General features: G+C 40.6%; 2 protein-coding genes across 2 annotated transcripts in view; one reads left to right on the forward strand and one right to left on the reverse strand.

Moving 5' to 3' along the window:
• Nucleotides 1-11,728, reverse strand: part of LOC129102433 (A disintegrin and metalloproteinase with thrombospondin motifs 7) — a 62,659-nt gene extending 50,931 nt beyond the window's left edge. Inside the window, exons 1-3 of the mRNA XM_054612582.1 lie at nucleotides 11,608-11,728; nucleotides 8,604-8,971; nucleotides 1,716-1,899 (exon numbers count right to left, since the gene is read on the reverse strand). Coding sequence (XP_054468557.1) covers nucleotides 1,716-1,899; nucleotides 8,604-8,971; nucleotides 11,608-11,728 — 673 coding nt within the window. The remainder of the gene's footprint in view (nucleotides 1-1,715; nucleotides 1,900-8,603; nucleotides 8,972-11,607) is intronic.
• A 1,713-nt stretch (nucleotides 11,729-13,441) lies between these two features.
• rxfp3.3a2 (relaxin family peptide receptor 3.3a2) lies at nucleotides 13,442-14,590 on the forward strand. Its single transcript, XM_054619472.1, has one exon. The coding sequence runs from the start codon at nucleotides 13,442-13,444 to the stop codon at nucleotides 14,588-14,590; it is 1,149 nt and encodes a 382-aa protein (XP_054475447.1).
• The last annotated feature ends 3,541 nt before the right edge of the window (nucleotides 14,591-18,131 follow it).

Raw genomic sequence — 18,131 nt, forward strand, 5'->3', positions numbered from 1 at the left:
CTTGTGTTTGAAGGAAGAACACAAGCAGAAACATTTTAGCCAACATAACTCTCAGAGAATAAATTATGGAATAATCTGCCTAAAACCACCTAAAAATCTACAAATTAATAACTGTCTGTATTTTAAGGGCATTTCTCAATAAACTCAACAGTAATAACTGTCTGTAGCTTTAAGATATTTCTCGTTAATCTGAACATTAACTGTCTGTAGCCTTCAGATGTTTCTTATCAATTGTCCTCTACCTGTCTTTGCTTTAGTTTATGCTGTACCTTGTTAATTGTCTGTTATTCTTTGTGTATATAATGTATATATAATGATTTGATTTTATTGTTACAGTACATTGCTGTAAAAGAGCATGAGTATTCAGCTAGGTGTGGACCCAGAAAACTTTATCAGACCATTGTGGGAAATACTGAATTTAAGTTTGATATTTCTTTATTTGTATTATATTTTTTATAAATTGGATTAGACAAGAAGACATTTTGAACTCGTCATTTTATACATTAAAATTCGGGTTTGTCAGAAAATATACTACAGCATGTCTTTGGTTCTCATTTTATTATTACTTGATTGCTTTTCTTTGATACATATTTAATGAGCATTGATAAAGGGAGACTGAGATCCAAGCTTTTCATTACTAAGGTCAATATGAATTGATATTGTGATATAAAATGACATCCATAATAGCGGATTTCTATCTATATCCCCCAGTCCAATGCTCAGCTAACCCAACTTTTAAAATAAAGGTTAAAGTTGCAAGATCCGATATTGGGAGCATTTTGATTGCATCTCAACGACTCTCAAAAAGTCGACAGCGAGCAAGCAGATCATAGCTAACAGTGCTAAAAGTTCTAGCAGTGCAAACTACTTCCAAAGTGCTGACACAGCGAACAGTGTTTACCTGAGATGGGTGCTCCTCTTCTGTATCGAAGCTGTCGGTCAACCAATAGCCTGTATTTTTCATTACACTGGAATACTGCGTTCTTACTGAAGATTGAATACTTGCTTGATGTAAAGTCGTTTTCCAGAACCTTTTGTTGAATATCATATACTTGAGGCTTATCTTGCATAATTACACGTGTCAGCAGAAATCTTTGCACTTCTTTTGATCCACAATGGAATTGTCATCATCTATCCATCAATCTGTCCAGCTATGTATTATCTACGTTGATAATAATGCAGATATTATTTTGTACTTTTATTTCTTTCTGTGAGCAGTGTCATTTACATCAGCAGGTCCCTGAAAAGAAAAAATGAATAAATCTGATACCTGAGGCTGATTGGTTCTTTACAAAGTGTTAAAATTGCCACTTAGTATCACACACACACTGCTGCATTCATGTCATTATGTGGCAAACGCTGTGCAAATTCCTAATTATACACAAACTCAAAGCACATTTTCTCTCCAGGTTGCTCAATCCTCTTTCAGTGTCACAATTTGAAGCGGATGAATTGTGAGCTAGTCACCTTAAATGTTTTTTCTGTTGATTATTAACCAGAGAAAGACTCAAGAAAGTGCAACAACAAAATGTTTTTTCACTCATCAGCTTCATTCTTATCAGTCAGTGCTCTGATTGATTCTCACTTGTGCCATCGTTCAATTTCAAGGAACAAATAACACATTTTTATAAAGCTTTCTAATATTGTCACTTAACATAATGGTGCAAACATGTTCCTGCATGTGTGTGTGTGGTGAAGAAAAAAAAGTGACTGACTTGAGATTCCACAGGTACCGTTGAGAGGTGGTTTCCCTGAGACGGGCTGTACGACTGGACTCCTGGACGGAGGGGACGCTTGGCGTTTGTAGATGGCGTGGGACTGCGGCGCCGAGGTGTCATCACTCGACTTCTCCAGAGGCTGAATGAAAAACTCTTGATCGGACAACTTGAACAGTCCTGTCTGAAGAAAAAGCAGGGCTGTAGGTCAGTTCTCATCTCTTTATACGGATCTATTTACAAAAAAAATAAAATAATCGAACATTGTACTTTGTGTATTTTATTTGATCTTCTGCCACAATAGATATGTAACTAGTGGGCCTAAGGTAACACAGCACCTTGCTGTAGAGCTGAAATGAATAATCAATAGTTGACCCAAAGAAATCTAACTGCTAAACTATTGTGATTGTGAACTATTGCTGCTTACATTGCAGCAGATGTATTATTTTGGGGGTTTGGACTGTTTTTCAGACAAACATTTTCATCACCTTCTGCTGTGATTAATCATTTAAACAAGAAAATAATCGTCAGTTTATATAGATAATGAAAATTAATGACAGTCATGCATCACTATCTCAATATAAATCTATGTAAATAAAACCACTGCAGTATTATTAGATTTAAAAATGGGTGCACTGTCAAAATGCATCTCTTTTTTTTGCGTACTATTTTCATATTGAGTTTCCATGCTGTTATGCAAACTCATCACATCCTGCAGATACTTCACAGTTTAAGCTTTCGAGGGAAGGCTTCAACTGGAACTGCTCTTTATCCATGAAGTGGTTGCAGGTAGTGTTGAGTGTTTTCAATACTGAACATTATACAAAACTGGGTAATCTTTCCATCTTTCCCTTCTTTTAAACAATATATGTATAATATTTTATCTTTAAAAGCTTAAGTAATAGCATGGCTCATAAAGCCCACAACACTGATTCGTCTCCAGCACACAAAAATCAAACTTGGAAGCTTCCAGTGAAACAGTAGAAACAGCCCGATGTCTTAAATTTTCTCTAGACATCCAGGGCGCTACTGCCACAGGAGAAAGATCAAATGTCAGATAAATTACTGCACCCTAGAGCACGTCGGCACGGTGCCAAAACCAAATTCCAGTAGCCCTACTCCTTTTTCTGTTGACCATCGTTCCCCTATATTTACTTCAGCTACAGTGTCTGTGACTCTGACAGACAGCAAGGCTGCTGCTAGAACACATGTACAGTAACATTGGGAGGGTCGAATAGAGCCAAACTGCTGTGTCTCAATGCGTGCTCTGCTGTACTTACACTTGCTATTTTGAGTGCATAAGTATGGCAAAATGCATTGCAGTAGTTGAGCAAGTTCACACTACACACTTCACAAGAACTAGCTCAAAGTTCAGTTCACACAGATTCAAATGAACTAGTTTACATTCCGAGTTCAAACTTTAGAATTATTAAGTAGGTTAAAAAAATGTTGGTCAGATGCTATGGCATTTAATTTGTCTTTGGCACGCACACGCACACACACGGTTTAAAAACTGTGACAGTGTGTGTATGTGTTATTAAGGGTCATAGTGATGATTTAAAGAGTTGAAAAGTCTTAAATATTTTACTACACATTCAGTTTATCCATTTGAAAAACTGTCTACCACAAATAAACATTACTGTATTTGTGGCAGACAGTATTTGAACTAGCACCATTTTATGTCTTAGATTCTCATTTTACTTACTTTTTTTTCCTCCTTTTTTTATAGATAGGCCTTAAATATTTAATAATAATTTTTGAAGGGAGTCTTAGATTCAAGATTATCCTCAACGACTGCTTCATTGTAATTGTTGTGCATGTGAAAACAATAGTAACCAGTAGTTTTTCTATTACATTCATTTGTACCCATGTGGTATTTTAAATTTTTGCATGAACACAATATCTGCAAAGCAGCATTACAGCTTTGTTTGTATATTTACTCCAGAAAATTAATGCATTAGCTTAAGTAAACAGGATAAATGAAAACAAGACATTCCCTATTGTTTTAATCACACTGCACCATACATTGCTGTGATGTATGGCCTATTCAATATGTTGAGACTGCTTTCCATTATGTGCCCCTCTCCTCTGTAAATAATTGTCATCCTTGCACTCTGTTTGTTTGTGTGTGCCGTGATACTCTGTAATTATCAAGTAGTCTCTGCCCGACGGTCAACAACAAAACCTCTGCAACATTTCTTCCACCAGTGACTCATTGAGGTGTTACGTTATTGTGTTTGCATTCTGACCCATACACATATTTGTAGGCAGGAATAAATAAAGCAACAGCTTCAATCAAGAAGTTCTATTGAGTTTCTTTTTCTTTCTTTCAGGAATGTAACACCCAGTGTTGTAGACAAGACCACCCAGGCCCGAGACCAAGTCATGACCAAGACCAGTGAGTCAAGATCGAGACAAGACCAAGACTTTGAGGGGTTGGGATAAAGTCAAGACCAAGACCAGGGCAGGCTGAGAACCACTTTATGACACATTCCTCGTCCACATACCTCGTTCTCTTAAATTTGTTTTATAAATTACTTATTTTGCAACTTTAATCCATCATGTTCTTGTCTTAATTTTTCCTTAATTCCATTAGATTTTTTTTTTTTAAATAGGCTTAATTTTATCTAATTGTTTGTGTTTTACAGTATATGTATGACGCATTTAAGGATTCAATGTTTAATAACCTGCTGTTCCTTGTCAAGCTTCATTAAATTAAACTGAAACTTAGAATAAAATGTGGAACATGCACACCAGAAGCACTCCTCAAATTTCCATAAAACTTCTCCAGGAAACAAATAAAGATTCCTCTTCATTCACCTCTATCTTATTAGGATGTATGTACTGTATGTATGTATGTAAGCTAAAAGCATTTTAGGAAGAAAGAGAAGATATCAATTTGACATTTATAGTTCAGCTCTATTGTGTCACTTTTGTAACACGGTTCTTACTATCCATGTGTTTTGGAGGAACAAATTGCACAGGCTGTGGTAGACACGGTGATATTTGCTTTGATACTAAAAAGAATAAGGTGACAACTGAACTTTGCACGCCATCACATACATACATGCATACATACATATGTGCATGTTTAGACCAAAAAAAGCCGTTGAGAGTCCTAACAGTATGTCAGGTATAAGCTCTCTGATAAATGACCGTCGATTAACATAATGCTTTTCTTTAACGTTGAATACGCTGCAATTTGTGCAACTGAAAATCAAGCAATTTGGCTTTTTTATGACTGTATACGAATTGCAAGAGAGAACAATGATGCAAGTATTTCATATGAACATTAATAAAGCGGATTAGCATGTTTTACTGTGCAGCCACATATTCTGGCAAAAGGGCTTCTGGCTGATTTTTCTCAACAGTTCATATCTATGGATTCCTAACCTCCTCAGTAATCAGTTACGGAGGGTTGGGATGGGAGGTGCTGCTCCACTGAGTGCATGCCAAATACTCTCAATATCCACAGGGGTGTGTATTATCACTTACAATGCTTTAGCTGTACACATATGTGTCAGGAATCATTAGTCATTTAAGAAAATAAGTATTTCTTTAGACCATTAACTGCTAAAGAAATTCTTGGATTGGTGCGATGACTCATGCTCCTGCCACAGTGTAACTATAGGAACAATAATAAACGTGTTTGTTGTATACATTTTTGAATAATAATAATTCTTATACGTCATACTTGCAGGTCTAAAAGCACTCATACACTCGTACTTTAAGTGCCTTTTGTCCTGATACAATAAAAAGAACCCACTTACTGATTCCTTTTTGGAAAAAGATTTTTTTTATAAACGCATTATGACTTCAAGGATAAAGCAGATGGAGACCAGTACTCATTATCTTGAATATTTACACAGACACACACTCTAGATATTTTATGACGTACACCTGCTTGTACAACAGCCAGCTTCTCCAACCAACCAATACGAAGTTCTTTGCAGGCGTTCTTTAGTTATTCTATTCACGAGAATGAACCGGACAGAAGTACGTACGTCAACGCATGGATGGACGGACGACTCAAGACAAAAACAAACAATATAAAAAGAATCTGCAGGGCTCTGTCTTCTCATCTGTCACCAGGATTCATTACTCCTCCACCACAAAGACACACATTTGATTAAACACAGACAAGCATTAACGCTGGTCTCAGGTTCGCCAAAGGCTTTGGATAATCTTCAGCACAACAATCAACCCAAATGTAAAGGCAAGAAATAAAGGAGTCTTTTTAAGACCAAACAGGAGAATGGTCATAACCGTCCACAGCAGTCACCTGACTTCAATCTAGCTGATCATCACCAGACAGAAGGCCAAAAGCCCTAAAAACGAGCGAGGAGGCGAGCTGGCTGCTGCACAGAGCTGGCAGAGCCCCACCGATGTGGAAACCATGTGTCTGCTGATGTTTATGGGCTGTTCACTTCAGAGAGTGAATGTCTGCAAAGGATTAACAATTAATTATCGAACGAAATGCCTTTGAAGTTTGTTTTTGTGTGTCAAAGTACTTTTTTTTCCTGATCTAAAAACATGCTAATTAGTGTGATTAGTGCTGATATTTTAAAGTGTGTTCGGTAGGGGTCCACTACATTTAAGGGACTCTGTGGAGGTTTAGATCTCTAGTAGAGCCGTGGGCGATTTTCTCTTGAGCTGGTCCCCATTTTCTTTGGCACATGCACACGTGTCCAAGTACACAGTCCTGCCAATGGTTTCCCACTATTCCTCTGATCCACAGGTGAAATGAATGTACAATGAAATTCACAACATATGTTGTGAGAGGAAGGAAAGATATTCAACATGTTTGTTCGACCCAAAGGATACATATAATGAGTTTAGTTGAGAAATACGGAATCTAAAAAGGTAACATTTGTTAGTTTACAGGAAACCTCCACCTTTACCTGCTCACTACAACAGCCAGCTACTCCAGTGAGTCATGCAGCTGTAGCTTTATATATATTTATATATGCAGACAGCATGCAGAGAAGGTCAAGATGTTCGGTTATTATTCAGCCAAGCATTAGAGTTGGAAATACGTGTGATCTACAGAACTCTGATTGCATATAAACTGGGTGTGAACTAATTTAAGATGGGGTGATTGAAACTTCTCAGAAGCAGCTTTTGTTTTGAGATTTTTGTGTGTGAAAGCATTTCTAGGTAGTAACAGAAGGGTGCAGTGAACAAAAACATGTGGCCATTGATACCTTTGTTGGTGGAAATGGTGTCTGAGGAGTTCACAAACCAAAGTTAAGACACATGTTTCAACAGCGGTGAGCTCTAGAAAAATCTCTGTACACATATAACCTGAGAGCAGAAGGACATAGCAGCAGGAGGCCTTGGACATCTAGTTCTGAACAGCACAGTGGGAGAAAAAAAAAAATAAAATTAAAAAGGTGAGAAAACAATTGGCTCTGTCGAGGGCAGATAAAGCTCTCATGACATGGAGCGAGTGTAGTCTATAAACAACATGAATGCATGCGTGTGGTTGCTGCTCAATAATTGCATTCCTGTTGCTGTTCCGATTTTGATTCTTACCAGCAAGTCAATGAAAAATGACCAGTGACTCTAACATGAAAGAAACTCTACGTTCTTTAGATCTCAACCCAAGGCTTCGCTCAGACGCAGGAGAATTTGCAGGATGGATTTACGACTAAAAATCAGCAGGAAGTCGATGACGCTATCGAGACAGCACGGACCAGAATCTCAAAGTAATGTTTACACCAAGCAATTCAGAATGTATTTACATGACAATTCAATTCCACAAAGACAACTTCCTCAGGTGCACCATAAAGCAGCCTGTGAGTTACTCAGAATCCTGTTTACTGTTGTTGAGAAATCTGTTGATGAGTGGCAAAACAATATTCACCCTCAAGGATTTATAACGGACTAAAATGACCCTTTTTATCACACACCGAAGGATATGTTTGTTTACTTTAAGTGGCGTGCGCGAGGCTGCCATTCGAGAAAATTCCCACCAGTGTTTTTACAGCTTTACAGCTGAATAAAGTCAAGCGTACCGAGTCTGAACAGAGAACTACAAAAGGGTTGTCTCAGTGGGAGTTCGATGCACTTGAAGCAAAATATTTGACTATTGTGATAAATCTTGATAATCAGTGCGACATGTTCAGAGTGGAAACTTCAAGGGCTAGTTTGGATTTTTTGAAGTAGGGTTGTATGAGGTCACCAAAGTGTGAAGTAAGGGGCTATGCTAACGTGACAACGCCGTGGGGCTTTAGCATTAGCAGTATTCAGTATTAGCTGGATGTTGCATGAATGTTAGTTAGAGTCTGATGGTGGCACCTTGCATGGTAGCCTGTCACCAGTGTGTGAATGGGTGAATGATATGTAATATACTACTGATTGTAAGTCGCTTTGGATAAAAGCGTCTGCTAAATGACTGTAATGTAATGTAATGTAATTAGCGCAGCGCAGCGGAGCGGCCATTAACAAACAGTGGGGAAACACAGACGAAGACGTGGTGAATGCCATTCTGTGATTGTGCGTGTTACATGGAGATATGTTTGATAGTCATGGACCAGCCTAATATAGAGCAGTTTATTGCGGATAAGACAAAAATATGAAAAAAAAATGTCTTTTTTCGATGTACAACTGCTCCTTTATGAGCACACATCTGTAAACACAGAGGAGAGATAACTTCAGACATCTTTGTTTCATGGAAAAAACATCAAGGTTGTGTGGCTTTCTTAAAAGACCCTCAAGTTTTCAGGTCTGAACTTCTGTCTGCGGTTTTGATATGAATTCCTCATAACACACATTAACTCCGCTCTGAATACAGCTCTCTGCTGCAGCCGACACCTCCGTGTTGAACCTGAAATGCATTTAGATACAACCTTCAAATGGACTTCAAGCTTTTAAAAAGTTACTCACCAGTCCATCACAGGTACTTATGGCTGCGCTTCCTTTACCGACGGCCTCATCCCACACCTCGCCGAAGAAATGGCACTGGGAGGATCCAGCAGGACGGATCCGGGCCCCGTCCAGGCCGCCATACCTCCTCTCCGTCAGGAACCCCGGAGCCAGCAGGTGTGGGTTGAGGGTGAGGTTAAAGTGCAAACTGTGGCCCGCGTGCCACAGCTGGTAGAAGACTCGATCCACGTCCGCTGGTCCCTCTGAGGCTTCCCGCCGCTGTACACGGCGAGCATGGTGAGACAGGAAGTTGGACAGGAAGTGACCTCTGGCATCCACTCTAGTGGGATAAACCACTTCATACTGGGGCAGATCCTGCAGAAAGCTCTCTGTCAAAGCCATGTGGGAGGAGAAGATGTGAGAGAAGATGGGTGAGTAAATCATGGGAACCAGGAGGGTAATTCAATAATTACAGCGGCTCTAAAGTCGTAAACAAAAGTGGAGAAGCTCTAAACAAACCCATGTGGGTGTCTCATCTGTCATTTTTTAATGTTTGAATACAGCTGCAGTGTAAACAGAGCCAGTTAGAGAAACGCTGGATCCTTGTCTACTTTCCGCCGAATTTCTACTCCCATGTGCAGCCGGTTTGATAAAGTTGGGGGAATTCATTACCCGATAAAAATAACTCTCCTTAATATAACTCTCCTTAATTTCCTGTACTGTTAGCAGCATGAAAGTCATGTGTGGGGAAAGAAAATGTGAGCAGTCTGCTATTCTCAGTTCTACACATCGTGGTTGCTGATGACTGTAGTGCACGTTTGTCCCATGAAATGCATTCAAATGTTTTTTTGATTAAGTGTATTTAACATTGCATATCTTTTCATTAAACAATGTGTATGGCAAAGTCAAATTCTAATAAAGTGAGGCGTGGCAGGAAAATTAAGTGGCAAAGAATTGACTTATGAAACTGGAATTTAAAGCATCTTAGATTAAAATATTCAGACCAGATGTTTTTTCAAACAGGGGAAACCAAAGGAGGAGAATCCTGCAGCTGCAGCACTTCTGTTGACACAAGGTTTGTTTACTGGATACATGAGCAATGCCATTCATGTAACATAAAGAGTCAACATGAAGATACATATTGCATTAAAATGATATTTTACGGCTCAATTTAAATATGTTCTTTCAAATTTTCTTTTTATGAGGGGGTTGTCATTGCATCATCATTTCCAGGCACACTGCCTTTGCTTGGACTAAGATAATCCGTCAACGTACAAGGACCTCACTGATCCTTCATCATGCCATCATTAGCTTAATGTCATTCAAAGGAAATGAGCCGAAGGCAAACAGAGATTTCATACACAGCTTCGTGATGAGGTGAAAAGAAATGTCTCACCACTTTGCGTTGGATTATCTGCACAAATATTTTCATGAATACATCAGTGCAGAGAGACATGAGGTAAATGTGTTCAACAACCAGCTGCTTGGAATGTTTCATTGAATAGAGATAAAGAGGAAACTTGCGTGTTTGAGAGTCTTTAGCTCCTGTAAGGCCACTTCACTTCAATCTGCTTTTAAAAGGTGATCTTTGTAACAGCGGGACCCACAATAGTCCAGAAGTTGCCTGTTCCCACTTTAAAAATGTGCAAAATTCAATGTGCATAATATTCCTGGAATCAATTTGATTTATTGCAAAAAGCATAGCTGCCTGTGTCTGTCAGTCGGCATTGCTGTCTTTAATTATGTGTATTTTTTATGAAGATCTGGATCCAGAAGGAGTTTGGTTGCCATTGTATTTACTCAACACAAATGTGGCCTCAGTGGAGGTATGTCATCGAGTTCCATGGGCATTTCAGGAGACATCTTAATTAACAAAATACACACACGGCGTTAATTCTGAATTCAAAAGACTTTGAAGCTTTGAATTAAGCGGCTGTGCATGTCGACAAGTAATAATTTGCCACGAGGAAGGGAGAGGGATGTGAAATTCAATTTGGAGAATACATCAGACTTTTAAATATAAGACACTGTGAAGAAAACGCCAATAAATGCATAAGCAGCTAGGTCTTAGAGGAGGAGAAGTAGTGCTTAAAGAGGGCTAGAAGTGATGATTGGTATGTGGACGGCTGATTCCTCTCCCTACTTTTACGTGTTTTACTATAATGAATACAATCATATATTTCTGTAGCAAGAAAGAATAAAGAACTACCTCAAAATAAGAGGAAGCCTGTGACCCACTGCTTCTTTATTCTGGGTGATTAGCAGTATGGAGATGAACTTTAAGCTCCCTGTGCCAACATTAATCACCTGAAATCATTACTGTTTGACAGGTGAATCCCCTCTGTGACACATCCAGGTCTATAACTAAACACCTTACAGTACTTACTGACTGTATCCAGACTCTGTTCTATTTGTAATCTCGTACCTCAGGAGAACTGTGACTGACTAAACTAAAGGGAAGACTGGGAGGAAGAGTGTGTTTGGAGTGCAGGTGAGGGAGCACTTCCTTATAGACAATAGAGGATCAACTCTCTGATGTGGTGATGACCGCTGGGCCGGATAAAAGTGATACACTGTGCAAAGAAGAATGGAAACTAGCTCCATAATGAGAGTGATGATGCATCCTGTAGATGCCCGAAGGCAAATTCTGTTTCCTGACCTTCACCGGTGAGGTCAGAGGTCAGAGTCAGCTGCACTGGGAGTCAGCTGCAATGGCTCAAGGGCAGGGCAGATGCTTCCCTACATGGAGATTAAACCTCTGATGATTCAATGGAAAAAAGGTACCTCCAGCTCCCAGACTAAGCAGCAAAACCTTTGGTTTAATTGCTATGGTCGGAACCAAACTGTGTAAACACAAGTCACAGCTGGCCTCCCCTCCACACGCTGAGCACTGCTGGCCTGGTTCTGGGCTCAATTAGATGCGCTCTGAAACCAATGTGCACGACAAAGAAGCAGCCAAAGCACCAGAGGACGTGGCCATATCCTGAATCCGAACTTTGACATGATAAATGTCAGGTTTACTGACCTGGTTCATGTGATAATCCTAATGTTTTGCAGTTTTCCAGGACCGTCAGAAGTGCGATGAAGATGTGAATGGGAGACAGTCCCAGTCCAAAGGCGTGAACCCCGCAGTCCAAACGGGACATCTTGTCAAGACGGGAGACTATGTTTTGGGAACATTGAATATCTTCTCTCACAGCGAGTCGATGGTCACTTCAGATCCCGTCCATCTGGGCTGGGTGCGCGTTTTTTCTCGCCTTTGTTGCGAACATGCGCTCAAACTGTGACAGTCCCAACAAACTTCTCCAACCTAGGCCCGCACATCGTCTGCCTCCGCCGGCTGTCTGTGTTGCATCCTCGGTCTTTTTCCACACTTGTTTTGTACGCTGGTGTTACTGTTTGCTTGCGACTAGCTGTCCCCCCCCATCTCTCGGTCCTCCATCAATCCTGCCAACAGCCAAGTGACAGCTTCAAAAATCTTTTCCCCTGCAAAACTTTCGCAGAGCCACCCCCACAGATGGGTGGACTTAAGACAATGGGCCATCTTCCAGCGGGTCTGCAGGCTTAAAGGGGAATGCTACTCCAAGAAATCAGATACAGTGCTCCAATCCAATTGGCAGTTTCCACCACAACCTGAGGTCTTCAATGGGTCAAATGAGGACCAGTTCCGATATTGTTGCGTTCACTTGGAGTCAGAGAAATGATGACAGATCAGGGGCTTCAGTCTGAGGGTTGTTATAAAACTCCCAATGTTGTGTTGAAAGCACTTCAGAGAGGCTTCTGATCTGAGAAACCTTTGTGGCATGTGTTTATTATTCTTTTTAAACTTAAGTGGAATAAAGTCTGCTTTGAAAAAAAATCACATATTCTACATTGTTTTACTTTATTGTCAGTCTTCATAAGTTTGGGCTGGTGCTCCCTCTAGCGGTAGAATGGAGGCACTGTGGCCCCCCGATGCAGGGGCCATACTTGTGCACATGTGTTTTAGAAGCTGTCCATCACTTCCGATAACAATAAAGCATGTTATTGAAAAGCTTAAACGCACACTGATTTTGGGGGGATGATGCTAACAAAGATAGAGGAGGTTTTAACTGTATTCTTCAGGTCATAATTCATGTAATTAACCTTTTTGATTAAAAGTTGTCATGTGAAGGAGAGGTACCGCAGGTCCTTCCTTCCTGCTGCTGTCAGGCTGCACAACCAACTCTGCTCCCAGCAGACCACATGACACATGACAATAATAACATGACAATAAAAACCTGTGCAATACATTACACATTACACTGTGCAATAATAGTTAAAAAAGTTAAAAATAGTTAAAATAGTTGTTTTTTTCTGTCTGTAAATATAATATTTCAGTTATTGTTGTTTTTCTACTGTTTTTTTTTTATTGCTTATTTATAATACTTGTTTTATTTTATTTTTTATTTTTTTAGCTTGTCTTCTTCTACTATATCTCTTGTGTGCACTTTACTCTATGCTGTTGTAAGCCTGCAAATTTAATTCTTATCTTATCTTATCTTATCTTATCTTATCTTATCTTATCCAGCATACCGTCACAGGACTAATGAGCAGACATGCTGTGAATATATATATATATACATAAATAGATTTATTCATAGATTGATAGAGACCAATCAGGTGCTGCTGTTTTTCTGGATGTTTTTATGCTCATTCTGTGACTGTGGCTGTCTGATCTGTCACGTCTCGTACGACCAATCACGACTCAGCAGCAGGGAGAACACCTGTATAAAAGCAGACTCAGAGTCATTGCATGGGGATAAAGAGCTCAGACTGTGGTGCATGGATGCAGTCTGTGTTGCAGCAGAAAGTCTGGTGTGAGTCTCTGAACTTTAAACATGGATGATCTATTCAACCACAGTGGAGCACTTAACTGGAGCTCACCTGGTGATGAGAAATTCAGTTTCCAAGACATCGACGTGAGCGCAGACGGCACCCCCATCCTCAGGATCCTCATCTCCGTGGTCTACTCTGTGGTGTGCGCCGTGGGCTTGGTGGGGAATCTGCTGGTGTTTTTCCTCATGAGGTTAAGACAAGGTCGCAAGAAGTCCACCATCAACTTCTTCATCATCAACCTGGCGGTGACGGACTTCCAGTTCGTCCTCACTCTGCCCTTCTGGGCCGTGGACACCGCGCTGGACTTCAGCTGGCCCTTTGGAGACGCCATGTGCAAGATCATCCTCTCGGTCACCGTGATGAACATGTACGCCAGCGTGTTCTTCCTCACGGCCATGAGTGTGACCCGCTACTGGTCGGTGGCCTCGGCCCTGAAGAAGAAGGCTCACAGGAGGTCACGGTGCGTAAAGTGGGTGTGCGCGGTGCTGTGGGTGTTGGCGACCATGGCCACTGCTCCCACGACGATCTTCTCCACTGTGACTTTGGTGGCTGGAGAAAAACTCTGCCTCCTCAAGTTCCCCGATGGGCACGACTGGCTGGCTCTCTACCACATCCAGAAGATCTTGATAGCCTTCATCATCCCCATGCTCATAGTCTGCGTCAACTACCTGATGCTGCTGCGCTTCGTGAGACTCCGCAGCATGAGCAGCAGCAACCCCAAACGCAGATCCAAGGTCACCAAATCTGTCGCCATCGTGGTTTTGTCCTTCTTCTTCTGCTGGATGCCAAACCACGCCATCACATTCTGGGGTGTCTTGGTGAAATTCAACGCGGTGGATTGGGATAAGTCGTATTACCTGGTGCACACCTATGTGTTCCCGGTCACGGTGTGCTTGGCGCACGCAAACAGCTGCTTAAACCCGGTGCTTTACTGCCTGATCAGGCCAGAGATCAGGAAGATGCTCAGCGGTGTGTTTTGGAGAGTCTCCACTCCCTCCTCATCCAAGAAGAGCAGTGCGTCGCGCTACTTTACGCATGGAGACACCGGGGGAGTCGTGCCAATCCCGGGTTTGGACAATGGAGAGTCCTCGTTGTCCATCATAGACCGTAAAGGCTTACCGAGCTCCAGCATGATCCAGTACACCCGGTAGCTTCAGCCTGGTGGACAAGAGGCCCCATGCAGCTGTGTGTGTGTTTTCTTTCTTTCTCTCTGGTTGTCCACCTGTAACCGTCGTGACTTGTGCGTAATGCTTTAGTATTGCAAAATTGAAGATGTTTCATTACACACAGCAAACCTGCACTTTATGACGTGGTTGTCATCATGACATGACCTATGTATGACACCTGTAATGTGGCATTTATTGAATTCCTACCTAACTGTCACAAAACCTCTTGATGAGTGATGATTAGATTCAATTCCTCTCCCCTTTCCCTCCGATAAGGTGATGCTGCACTGTCTTTCTGTCCTTTGTAAGATTACATTTATGAAATGTTTGCCTCCACTGGGCAAAGAAGAGCGACACGAAACATGGCAACAGAGAGACGGGGACACAGGGGACAACCGTCTCAGGAATGAACTGGAGACATTGTGGACTCTTGGACACGAGATACCCGGCAAAACATGGAATTATATTTTGAAGGACCTAAACATGGATTTGGAGATTAGATATAATCACAAATGTGCAATGTACCTACTTGTGTAAATTCTGTCTGTAAATAAATTGACTTTTCCAAGTGGTTCATTTCAATTGGTTATGGATTTCACATACATCTTTAATTCTGAGGCATTGTCCAAGAAGATTGGCATGCAGCCTATATTCTTAATTATGTAGATGAAAATGTCCTCAAACATCCAAGCTGTGTTCAACCACTACTGTAAGAGTATAAAGCCAACAGTAGGCAATGTTGTAGATCCAACTAAAATGGAAGGAGGCTCTGTCTGTGTGTGTGTGTGTGTGTGTGTGTGTGTGTGTGTGTGTAATTAGCGGGATGTGTTGCTGAAAATATAAGGAAGCACAGTGTTGAGTGCTTTGGATGAGAAGTTTCTGAGAAAGCCATCGGCATAAAACGTGTGTGTGTGTGTGTGTGTGTGTGTGTGTGTGTGTGTGTGTGTGTGTGTGTGTGCCTTTGCTTGAACCACACCCATATTCGCCTTCATTTTGACCTCAACTAAACACCTGCATCTTGAGACGCTGTCACAGACACAAAATCTTTCCACAGACAGACATATAAACACCTGGTTACACACATACACACACACACACACACACACACACACACACACACACACACACACACACACACACACACACACACACACACACACACACTCACAAAAAACCAATACCAGCCACACATGTACAGTTGCATTTCTAAAGGTCTTTCCTTTGGCTTTCAACCATAAAAAAGAAGCGTCATGCATGCTTTGTTGAGTTTGACATTTAACTTGTGTAAACTCTGATTAGACAATTACATACTGCAGCTCCAAACACCTTTTCCTTGTGTGCAGCCTGTACTATTAATGCTGAATTCACTTTCAGCACCAGCTCTGGTCCGAGACAGAGGCTGTGTCAGGTGAGCCAAGGGGAGAGGCTGATGGTGGCTGCAGAGAGGTCAGCTGTCACTTGGCATTCAGCAGCAGTGCAGGTCCTCTTCAGGTGATTGAGAAAACTCGACGCAGGAGATCCTGGAGCTGAGGGAGTCTCCTGGTTGCTGCGTCTGCTGACAGGTTTGTGTTCTAATGAGTGTCTGTCCCCGTCATTCTTTTCTCCTCTTTGTGCCCCAAGGCCTCGTTGTTTTGTTTGTCCTGTCCATGATGCTGCAGGAACGGTGTGTACAGTGATGATCACATAGTGTCCACAACACAGACTTTTCCCTAAAGCACCAAGTATTAGGAATATATAAGTATCAGTCACATAGTGTTGGTCTATCTGATCTCCTCGGGCAATTTTATTTATATAACCTAAAATCAAGATGCATTAATGAGCTTCAATCAAAGGAAAAAAATCCCCCAAAAGGCCATTAACGATGATCAAAAAGAAAGAAATCTCAGGAAAAGAGGAGGAAAGTACTGAATACTGATTTCTTGATGCTTTTTGGCTAAATATCAGGAGCACTTTTATAATAGACTTTAAGCAGAAAAAAATTCAATATGTTATCTACATAGTGCAGCAATTTACCTGAGAGAAGTTGTACAAGGGGTCGTGTGGATTTAAAGCCAATCCCAAATATTTATAATGAATTCTTCTGATGGTTCAAAGGTCCAATCACATTTTTACTGGTACGCTCATTTCAACATTTGAATAGTTTTACCCTCATCATACCAACATATTTCACATACAAGGACTACCAACAAGAATAAACTACTGTAAGAAACAACCATCATAGCTAAATGCTAACTTACTTTTTCAAACATTGTAGGTTTTGTTATTTATGTCATCTGAGGAAAAAAAAACATTATTATATCAGGAATGTTACAGTTAATCTGCATCCATTATCTTTAACCACTTATCCTGTTTGCCAGACTATCGCAGAGCTCACACATGGAGACAGACAAACATTCACACCAACGGGCAATTTAGAGTGTCAATTAACTTAAATTGCGCACCTTTGGAATGTGGGATCACTGCGGAATGACTGACAGGATGCTCTCTCTGTGTGTGTAATACTTTAAATTAGACCCATTGCAAACATGTTTTATCTATTAAAGCTGCATCTGCTCTAATTGGGTGCTTCAGACAGGGGTCCCCTAGGATCCCAATACACTGGTAGTTAAAATAATTATCTAAAAAGCACTCATTAAAACAGAAACAGAATGTTATTTTGGAGCAATGTGCTTATGAGATGTAACACAAGTAGACCTCTGGTGTCTTCATGGTTAAAGAGGGCACACACACACACACACACACACACACACACACACACACACACACACACACACACACACACACACACACACACACACACACACACACACACACACACACACACACACACACATTGTTAACCTTCCACAAAAGGAAAGTTAACTGTACTTTTTTGATTATACTTCAGCAAATTGTTCAAGCTAATGAGCGAGTAATCATTCTCACAATCCCCATCGTTCAGTTCACAGCAGGTTTTGTATCCTGATTTGTTTCTTTGCTTTATTTCCCCAATGATTCATATCCACTCTCTGTTTTTGAGTGTGATTTTATTGACATTCAGCACATACTTCCTTTCTACTCCTCCACATGTACTGTAGCTAGTAATCATGTAGGTGTCATAAGTAACATTTATGAGTTAACAGAGCACAGAAATGAATCAATACTCTTTAATATACACTACGGTTCAAAAGTTTTTGGTCGCCAGTCAAAAAGTCTTGATTTGTTACAGTCAGATGATTTTTTAAATATCTTTCATGCTTTAAGGTTGTAGAAATAACTATTTACAGTAAATGTTATTTTGTATTAAGGGTTTGCAATGTTTTGTGTATGGAGAACAAAATGCCACACAATTGTTCAACCAGACTGACTGTCGAGAGGTCAGAGAAGGACAAAGATTCCTTTGAGCACCAGTTGAATAAGAATTAAAGTTATCAACAGAATCTCAAGCTTAGCAATTAAAATGTGAAGAGATAAGCAAACAAAGTTCCTGTTTGTATGTCAAGTGCACAATAATACAGCTTATAACAACCTGGAATGTTAAGAGGTG

The sequence above is a fragment of the Anoplopoma fimbria genome, chromosome 2, assembly GCF_027596085.1.
Source record: "Anoplopoma fimbria isolate UVic2021 breed Golden Eagle Sablefish chromosome 2, Afim_UVic_2022, whole genome shotgun sequence".
NCBI classification, from domain to species: domain Eukaryota; kingdom Metazoa; phylum Chordata; class Actinopteri; order Perciformes; family Anoplopomatidae; genus Anoplopoma; species Anoplopoma fimbria.

Bases quoted from the DNA above. Each gene is read 5' to 3' on its own strand.
- rxfp3.3a2 (XM_054619472.1), top strand. From the start codon at position 13,442: ATGGATGATCTATTCAACCACAGTGGAGCACTTAACTGGAGCTCACCT.